Source organism: Curcuma longa, unplaced genomic scaffold, assembly GCF_044706935.1.
Source record: "Curcuma longa cultivar G26 ecotype Majalengka, Jawa Barat unplaced genomic scaffold, ITB_CL_G26_1.1 contig_21070, whole genome shotgun sequence".
In the NCBI taxonomy this organism is placed as follows: domain Eukaryota; kingdom Viridiplantae; phylum Streptophyta; class Magnoliopsida; order Zingiberales; family Zingiberaceae; genus Curcuma; species Curcuma longa.
Genome location: NW_027431556.1, coordinates 1 through 10,309, shown reverse-complemented (window position 1 = coordinate 10,309; position 10,309 = coordinate 1). Strand labels below are relative to the sequence as shown.

The 10,309-nt window shown below is 32.2% G+C and overlaps 1 protein-coding gene across 1 annotated transcript; it reads left to right on the top strand.

The window, feature by feature from the left end:
- Nucleotides 1–5,669: 5,669 nt before the first annotated feature.
- LOC141817584 (vacuolar protein sorting-associated protein 25-like) lies at nucleotides 5,670–9,563 on the top strand (the record flags this gene model as incomplete). Its single annotated transcript, XM_074705221.1, has 6 exons — nucleotides 5,670–5,766; nucleotides 8,136–8,275; nucleotides 8,614–8,667; nucleotides 8,798–8,886; nucleotides 8,969–9,044; nucleotides 9,294–9,563. Coding segments are annotated over 6 exons (578 nt in total), but the record flags the coding sequence as incomplete, so codon positions are not given.
- Nucleotides 9,564–10,309: the final 746 nt, after the last annotated feature.

The window sequence follows — 10,309 nt, the reverse complement described above, 5'->3', positions numbered from 1 at the left end:
TCTGTTATCAGTAGTTTTTTCTGTGGATTTCTGTTGGGTTTATTATTGACTTACTTTTTGATACAATTCCTCCTCATCAAACATGCCATTAATAACAATCTTTTGTGAAATTGTCAAAGGAATAAAAGCTATACATTACCTTCAATTGCCTTCAAATATTTAGGATCCAATAATTGCAGAACATACTGCTAGGTTGGACACAAACCACGAAAATGAAATCTGAGAAACTGAATTGAATCAAATCAATTTTTTGTAAAAAATCTGCTTTCAGTATAGTAACTCTAATAAACTGAAAACTAAATGTGAACTCAATATATATGCTATACCATATATTGGTATACTCTAGTATATGCCCATGGGATTCAAAAGAAAGAGATAAATTGATGCAACATCAAATTTGAACCGTCGAACCACCTATGAACTAGGAATGAAGTGAATAAGGAAATAAGCTCATAGAAGAAAAACTCTTACACATAGAAGTAAAATTAAAAATTATATTAATTAAAAAATGATTAAAATATAAAATTTTAGATTCCTTTTATATATTCTACTCAACAGGAAATATGGAAATAAATATTATAAATAAAGAAAATAGGCTAATCTAAAAGTGATTATAATTATTCTCTATTTATTACCAAAATAGAAAATATTAATTATCAAATAACAAAATTTAAACCTCTTATTTATTGTAGATGCACCAATCTTGAATTTTTTGCAAGTTAATTCCATTTATTGTAGATGCACCAATCTTGAGTATTTTTTGTTCTTGAAGATTTTTTATTTTTTTCTTTTATTGTGGATGAATTAATTTGGAATTTATCCTCAATTTATTTTTTCAAAATTATTTTCTTTCTTGCAATATTTTTTTTTTTTACATTATTCTTTTCTTTATTTGCATTATTCTCTTCAAACCTGCCGTTGTTGGTCCCACGCCTGGATGAAAAAGGATGAGAGATGCATTAGGTTACCAGCTAGCGTTGAATTAAATAATTGTTCAATGAATAAATCCATCAAACTATTGTGCTAATGCTAGGTTGTTCTTTGGAAGAAACGTGTTGTAGTGTTTGACTCCAATGTCTCAGTAAGGATCACTATATCTCCATAAGAACTTAGATATATTATTAAATATGCAAGAGTTCTCATACCATAAGTTGGGTAAGAATAAATATTATAAGAAATTAATGGTTTAAGATTTGAAACATAGAACATGAGAATGTTCACTAATAAAGAATGGAGATAGTAAATACAATGATTAAGAGAATTAATATTTTGTGTGTACAAGTGACAAAATGGGTAGGAAAGAAGGTAAAGATGATAGAGAACTTGAGTTTTAAGTTATAATACACAAGAAGAAGTAAAACAAGAAATGGATAAGTATTATTGTAAATAGTTTGCTAAAGTATGAAGTAATAAGAGTGATTAGAAAAGGAGATTGATTATAGCTCTCAAGATGGTATAGACGGAGGAAACTATTAATGTAATTAGCATATATGCACCTCAAGTATGATTAGATGAAGAAACCAAATCTAGATTTTGGGATGACTAAGATGAGATATTATAAAACATTCCGTCAAATGAAATGATTTTAATAGGAGGAGATCTAAATGAAGATTTTGGAGTGAAAAATGAGGAATATGATAGAGTGGAAAAACTATATTGGATTTTGTGATAGCATATGAATTTATACTAGCTAATACGTTTTTCAAGAAAAGAGAAGAATACTTGATTATGTTTAAAAGTGATAATAATAAATTACAAATTTACTTTCTTATGGTTAGGAAGAAGGATAAAAGATTTATAAAGATTGTAAGGTCATCCCCGAAGAAAACATAACTATTCAATATAGATTAGTAGTGTTGGATATGCACCTCAAATATAATATCAATAAAAGGAAAATATGCATGACTTTTAAAATTAAGTGGTGGAAGTTAAAGGATGGGAAGCAAAACATATTTAAGGAGAGGATAACAGTATAAATATTAAGAAAAATACACTGCGACTCGAATATGACATGAGATAAGATGATATTAAAACTAAAAATGATAGCCAAGAGTGTACTCGATGAGTCAAAGAGACGTGCATCATTAAGTAAAGAATCTTGGTGATAGAATGAGAAGGTACAGGAGAAAGTGAAGGTAAAATGAACATCCTGTAAGATATTATACACTTGTAAAAATGAGAAATTTTAAAAAGTGTACAGAAGTAAAAAAAAAGGCTAAGAAAGCATGAATGAAGCCAAGAATAAAACTTTTGAACATTTATATCGACAACTAAATCCAAAAGGAGGAGACATTTATAGAATAGCTAAAGAGAGAGGGGAAAATAAGAGATCATATCCGAATAAGATACATTAAAGATGAATGCAATAGGATACTATTGAATGATGAGGAAATAAAAGAGTAATGAAAATGATATTTTCATCAACTTTTTAATGAATGTTTAAGCTACTAACTTAGGTAATTTAAGTAGATAAAGGAGTATAAAAATTTAAATTTTTATCGTAGAATTCAAACTTAGAAAAAAACTTTAAATGGGATGCAAAATGAAAAAGTAGTTGGATCAAATGATATTTCAATAGAGGTTTGGAAGATTCTTAAGAGAAATAAGATATTGAATGATTTACAAAGTTTTTAATCTGATATTGAAAACGAAAAACCCTGATGTGAGTATTAAATTATAAGGGTAATAAACTCTAGTTCTCTTATACAAGAACAAATGAGACATATAAAATTATATGAACTATAAGGGTATTAAACTAATTAGTCATATCATAAAATTTTGGAAAGAGTAATAAGAAAAAAGACTAAGGAAAGAGACTACGATGATTGAAAATTAATTTAGATTAATGCTTAGAAGGTTGACAATAGAAGCTATACATTTTCTCAGGCAATTAATTAAAAAATATTGAGAATAGAAGTAAGATTTACATATGATATTCATTGATCTATAAAAAAATTTATGATAGAGTCCTAAGGGAAATTATATAGAGAATTTTAGAAAAGAGAGGTGTTAACGTAGCATATATCAAACTATTTAAGGATATGTTTGAGGATGTGATGACGAACTTGAATTAGCTATGCTATGCTATGTTATATGATGCTAGGGGTATATCAAGGATTAACTCTAAGTCCTTATCCTTTTATAATAATTATAAATGAATTCACTAGACATATCAAAGATACGGTACCGTGGTGTAGAACTGTTAAATGGACTGTCTTGCAGCAAGACGAGCCAACCAAAAAAAAATCCAACATTTGGCGGGGTGGACCGACCCATCACCTTAGCGGGCTGGGATTTACCTAAGGCGGATTGCAGGTTAGGCGCCCATAGGCCTAAAAAAATAAAACAGTAGAGAATGTTACACAGAACGGGATTGAAAATAAGGGTGGGATCATTGATAAATAATAATTATTGTCGTTTATTAAAAAAATTATAAAAAATAAATAAATGCCAATCACCACTCCACTAGATCTACCATAATAGAAATATGGAATCACCATTCACTAATCATCATAAAAGAGCTTATGTTTCCAATGAAGACTCCTTTAGAGATTCCACATCACACAATAGTTCATGTATCATTTACATAACCAAATAGTTCGATAAAATAATTAAAAACATAAAAAATTTAAGTTTAATAAAAAAACTTTTGGAAGAATTTTTTTCTCAACCCGCGGGCTAACTCGTGTGGGTCGTGGGCACAAGCTGGTCGGCCTGTCTGAACTCATCTTAAAATGGGTTGATAAAATTTTAATCAAATCCGTTTAAATTGTTTGGCGGAGTGGGCCAACCCTTTGGGCCTAATCCAAATTGATGGTTCTACTGTGGTGTATGTTATTTGTAGATGATATTATTTTGTAGATGAGATACGTGAAGGAGTAAATGCTAAACGTGAATCTTGACGAGAAACATTGGAAGTGAAAGGTTTTATATTTCGTAGAGTAAAAATAGAATATATGAAATTTAAGTTTTGTAATATTAGATATAATGAGACAAGTATTTAAATAGGAGATGACGAGTTGTCTATAACTGTAATTGAGAGCTTTAAGTATTTAGGATCATTTTTGCAAAAGGATAGAGAGATTAAGAAATATCTTACATAGAATACAAATAGGATGGTTAAAATGGAGGAGAGCGTCGGGTGTTCTTTGTGATCGTAAAATACCTCTAAAATTTAAAGAAATTTTTTATAAAACGATGGTTAGACCTGCTATGCTATGTTATATGAAGTTGAAGGTTAGGCTATTACTCAAGTATATGAGTAGAAAATGAAAGTTGTAGAGATGAGGATGTTAAGGTGGATGTGTGGATATATGAGAATGGATAAGATAAGAAATGAGAACATTAAAGAGAAAGTCGGGGTTGCATCTATTGAGGAAAAATTCAAGGAGACACATTTAAGATAGTACGGATATGTACTTGTTAGATAATCGTCTCTTAAAGTTTAGCAGGATATTTTTTTTTGTTAATTGTCTTTTCATTTCATGCCAATGTATGATGGGTTCGTGTTTGTCTTGCTCTCTATAATTTTCCTTTCTCTTTTTTTTCCACTTTTTTTTAGAACAATAATTTTTGTCCTTTATTCTCACTTTTCTCCCTCTTTTTTTATTCTCTATTTTCTTTTCTTTTTTTATGACAACTTGTTTTTCACTCTCTCATTCTCTTTCTTATTTTTTTTCCTTTTCTCTCCCCTTGTTGATTATTTTTGCTATTTTGTTACTACAATACAATAATTTGTTTTTTCATTTTTTGAAATGGTGAGGCTGATGATATCACGAGGGCGAGGTGTGAAAATCTGATTGGAACACTATTAATGGAGAACAAGGAAGGAGTCATGGACAAGAATGCTGTCGAAACTTGAGGATGATGGGGAATGAAAGGATAACTAGTACTGAAACTCAACCACCAGGCTTCGACTTTGATACCAATTGACATAACACCAACTTTGAACTGTCGACCAACCCAGGTGTTAGGAACGAAATTGTTAGAGCAAATAAGGAAATAACTTCACATAAAGAAAAAACTCTTCACATAGTGAAGTCAAATTGAAAATTATATTAATTCAAAGATAATTAAAATACATGACGCTCTTTTTATAGACTCAACTCAACAGCAAGTAAATATGAAAATAAATATTCTAAATAAAAAAATAGACTAATCTAACAACATTATAATTATTCCCTATTATTACTCAAATAGAAAATATTAATTATCAAATAACAAAAATCAAATCTCTAATTTATTGTAGATGCAATAATTTTGAATATTTTCCAATTTAATTTCATTTATTGCAGATGCGTCAATTTTGAATATTTCCCAATTTAATTTCATTTATTGCAGATGCGTCAATTTTGAATATTTTATGTTCTTGAAAAATTTTTAATTTCTTTCTTTTTATTGCGGATGAACCGATCTGGAATTTATCTTCAATTTATTTTCAAAATTTTCTTTCTTGCAATATTTGTTTTCTTGTTTGCATTATAAATTTATGAAATGTGTTACTTAAACTGAACCAAACTGGAAAAGTTCAATTATATTTAGTTTCTTGATCGTTGGATCATAATTTGGTTTTGGTTTGAAACGTTATGTTAAACTTTTGATTTGGTGTCTGTTGATGACTAGACTGGATTCCTTTGTTGACTTGATGGAAAACCAAATATGATGAGGAGATTGTGAGCTGAATGTTGATCCCACAAATAAAAAAGAGAGGCATGACAAGAATGGGTTCAGTGGGTGTACAGTCCAAAGTCTCAAGAAAAGAGTAAGGTAAAGCATATTTACCCTGTACATGAGGGAATCCAATCTTATATAAGGCCATGAATTAGCACCTTCTTTTTGGGCTTAATTTAACACCTTTCGTGTTGTCGATCATACACACTAGTGTATTAGTTCTTTAACTATAGAGTCTGATAACTCTATAGAGTCTGATACTGTTTTCATTGAGCGGAGATAGCTTATCAAATGGCCCTTCATTTCTGAGTTAGCCATCATAGTGACTGAGTTGGGTAGCAGTCTTGAATATAATACTGGAGTGAGGTTTGAAAGAGTGACAGAGTATTTGTGAGGTTCCCATTTGGCGAGGAGGAATCAATCTGCTGTCCCTTCACCAGTACATATGTGTGGTGTCCCTCTAGTTGTGATTTAATCATTAATGATGTGTGCTGTTGTGGCATGGGTAGGGTCCTTGGATCTGATAGATTTTCTTGGTCAGTCATGAGGTTTTTTGGGAAGATGGCCCAGGCCAATCTGGTTCTCATTTTGTGGGCTTGCTCGAGATATTAACCCAATTGGCTAGGTTTCGGTGGGGGTTTAACCCTTAAAATAGTTTTAAAGTTGCCTTTGAACCAAGCATAAGAAAGCCACGTTTATATTAGCCAAACCAAGCATGTTGTAGTGTAATGACACCTTTCTAGGAACCAGCATTTCTAGGACCACACTTGCCATTGCTGAAGTTACCCTGAAAATCAAACTTTCGTAGTCCTTTTACTTGATTTATTGCACATGAGACAACTACTGAGATTGTAATTTCCTCTTAGCTGTTATAACCATGTAGTAAATAGTACATGACAATTATTTTTCCTAGTAACAATTTATATTTCTATTCTCCTCCATATGAATATTATTTGCTTGGTTAGGTGACTTGCATCTATAGTTTGATGCAAAATGGTGTGTTACCTCCTGATGTTTAATGTTTATGTGTCAAGCCTTGCTCTTGAATAACTACTGCCAAAAATTAGACAGACAAAACATTAGGTTATGATTTTTTCAAAACTTTGTTTGGACCAATACCAATCCAATGGGTCTGATTGCATGATATTGACAAAAATATCATAATGACACTTGAGACAGGTCTGTATGTGTCCATGTTTATTAGTCTGGTTTAAAACTTTTGTAAATTTGTATTCATCTTGAAATGTCTGTTGTATGTGCAAAAACAGTGAAGTAAACTTTTATAACTTGATAAAGTAAATTGTCCATGAAATGTGGACTACTCATCTTGTTTTCTTGTTCAATTGGCTTGTATTGGCCATTCAATTCAGTCTTTTTATTCCTGGATTTGCCTCACACCCATGCCCATTTAATACTGGACCTGGCTGTTTGTGTATCGGTGCGATAATCAACAAGACCAGAGAGCTCCTACCATCCTACATAAGTTTTTCAAGTAACCTAGTTTTTTTTGGTCATATTCAGATTGATTGAGAAGCCTTTGTTTCACTCATGCACTGAATCAGCCTCTTTTTACCTGAAACATATTGAATTAGTTCATTGTAGATGTAAATTGAGTGAGATGTGAATATGCTAAGGGAATATTGATTGTATTTCATTGATAGTTGTTTCACTGTCTTGGTGTCGGAAGCCGACTATTTTTTAGGAGAAAGGACAAAGATGTACTAGCCTTACTCGTGTTGTTCAGCTTCTCCTATCCAAACATTTGTTAGTCTTTGCCATCCCTATTCTGCACAGAGTTTAAAGAGTACAAAGAAAATTTAAAGAGAATACAGTTTTTACATAGGTTTTGTTTGCTAGAGTTAGTGAATTGGTAAGAAAAAAAAGGAATATATATTATGTAGCTGTGTGTTTTTGATGGTTTGGGACAAGGCAGAATAGCTAGGGAGTACTGCCATCGTAGATTATACAAAACAGTACATTGGTCTGCATTGCTTCGGACAAGTACTAGACCCAGTATCCAGTCAGCAGTCTTGGTACTTGGACCAACTGAATTGGGTATACTGGATATTGATCATAGGCCAGACCTGATACAAACCTATCAACTATTATTGTACATTCTTTTTTATTTAACTATTTAAGAAGAGTTGTTGAAGCTTGGTTATATATAAATTGAGCCTTTACATTGATTGAGTCACAATAGCAAGATTGTTTAATGATTCTTCATTCTATGACATGCATACTGTTGTGCTCTTTCCAAAATGCTCCAATGTTCAGTATGGTCCATTTTTGATAAATATATAGTATCACTAAAATTTTTTTTCTCATTGATTATATTGTTTCATTTGATAAGTATAACTAGTTTCACACATATGCCTCATTGTGTCACATTTTAGTGAAATTTAATTGTTTGCATGATTGGAGATTTGAGAAAGTGAGTTAAATCATTATCTTCTTTCTTCCTTTAGTTTGCAGCCTGTGAAAGAAACACGTGATAATCAAGTGAAGCTATGGAAAGAGCTGATACTTGGCTACTGCAGAAGTCAAAGGATATTTGTGATAGGATTAGAAGAAGATTTCCCCCTTTTTTCTAATCCAGTAATTGAAAGTTAGTTGACATTATGCTGATTACATATTCTTTTTGTGTACGTGCTTAGCTAGACATCATGCTCTTTTTCCTTTTTTTGCTTTTAGTGCATAGGAATTTGAATGCAAAGCTCCAATTTGATATGTAATGCATCCAAATGATTTTTTTTAACAGGATAATAACAAGAAGATATTCTACATAAAGTAAAACTTGAATACATTAGAAATTAACATGGCTGTTTGCAATCATTCAATGATATGGAAGCATAAAATATAAGTGATCACAGACTGGAGCTCTTTCAAACAAGTTTCCCTTGTTTCTGACAAAAACTAACTAGAAGTTTGACAATTGGAATGTAGGATCTCTAAGCCATGAGGCAAGGGAGGTATTTCTTTCTGCTCTGGTAAATGAAGGTTTGTTTTTAGTTATTGAAGTTATGACGCACTTCAAGTCCAATATAAAAACTGTGAATTAAATATAACAATTCATGTGCTAGATTTTAAGTGCAAGTATTATTCTCCGTGACTTGTTTTTTCCTTTCAGGTCGTGCAGAATGGATGGACAAAGGTCATAAGAAATGTCTTCTACTTTGGTTAAGAATCCAAGAGTGGGCTGATTATATTTTGAACTTTGTGAGTTAAGGATTTGGACCTACATTACGAAGTCGAAAGAATCCCAATGGTTGCTTACTGTTTTTAGCCCTGCAAATTTCAGGTTAAAGAAAATGGGTTTGAGGACAGTGTTATGACTATTGAAGAAATACGGTCGGGGATTGAAACTCGTGGCACTGGTAATGTCACACTAACTTGATGAATGCATTGAACTGTTTGTCCTAGAAATTTTCTGAACCTCCAGCATTTATACTTAGATGAGTTCTTTTGCCCCTGTTGGTTGGTATTAGAACCTGAAAAAAAAATTAGAAAGTGAATCCTATCAATAACAATTACTCAAACTATTGGTAGTTTTGTGGATCCTAGCTTTAAATTGCATCTTTTGCCGATAAGCTGAACTTGTGTTGGTTCTTTTGCAATCACTGAAGAGCTTGTGGGGATTGATCGTGGCTTGCTCGTGCGGGCTCTGAAACTACTTGAGCAGAAAGGTAAAGTTGCAATCTTCAAGGGGACATCAACGGATGACGATGGGGTGAAGTTCTCTGCTTAATCTTAATCTGTGTTTTACCAACCCATTACCAATTGGGGATCATTTCCATCCATTGTCTAGTGAATCCTAATGTAAACTAAAATTTCAGCGTGCTTTTGTTTTTTTTTTCATGAGCGAATAATTTATACCTACATGCACAGACATGCATGGATTCTAAAAACAATAAATAAATATTAATAGATTTAATTCTAATGCTTTCCTTTAGAAAGCACTTTTTTTATTTTTATTTTTATTTTTATTTTTATTTTAATCAAATGCAATAATTTAACTTTGTTTTTTAGAATAGATTTGGCATCGTGGCTTGAACTCGAGTCTGTGTCTGACTCGTTATCGGTCTCCGTTGGTTCGTCCCTTGCCGGAAGTGTGAGGAAGCTTGTAGTAGGTTCTTCATCTGACTCCTCTGATGATGATTCATCCCATGTAGCCTTCAACGCTTTCTTCTTGGATCTTCGTTCCTTTTTCTGATTCAGGCATTTAGCTTCGAAATGACCTTTCTTGTTGCACCCATAACACTTTAGATCCATTTTTTCAGTTAAAGATTGGTTGGAGTTTGATTTTTGTACCAGCTTCTGCACCTCTGACTTCTTGATTCCGTGCTTCTTTCGTATCATCTTGTGGACCAAGTTCACCAGCTCTGTTGTGACCTCGTCGTTGCTCTCAGAGTCTGATGAGTCAGTTTCTTTTGTCACCTTTTTGATTTTCTTTTCTTTGGATGTACCTGCAAGAAGGGCTACACCTTTCTCTTCCACTTTGGTGTTAGTCTGTTCATGCAACTCGAACTTTGAAAATAATTCATCTAACATAATTTTTGAAAGGTCCCTAGAGACCTTGTAAGCATCCACCATAGATGCCCACAAAGTGTTTCTCGGGAATGCTTTCAAAGCGTACCTTATA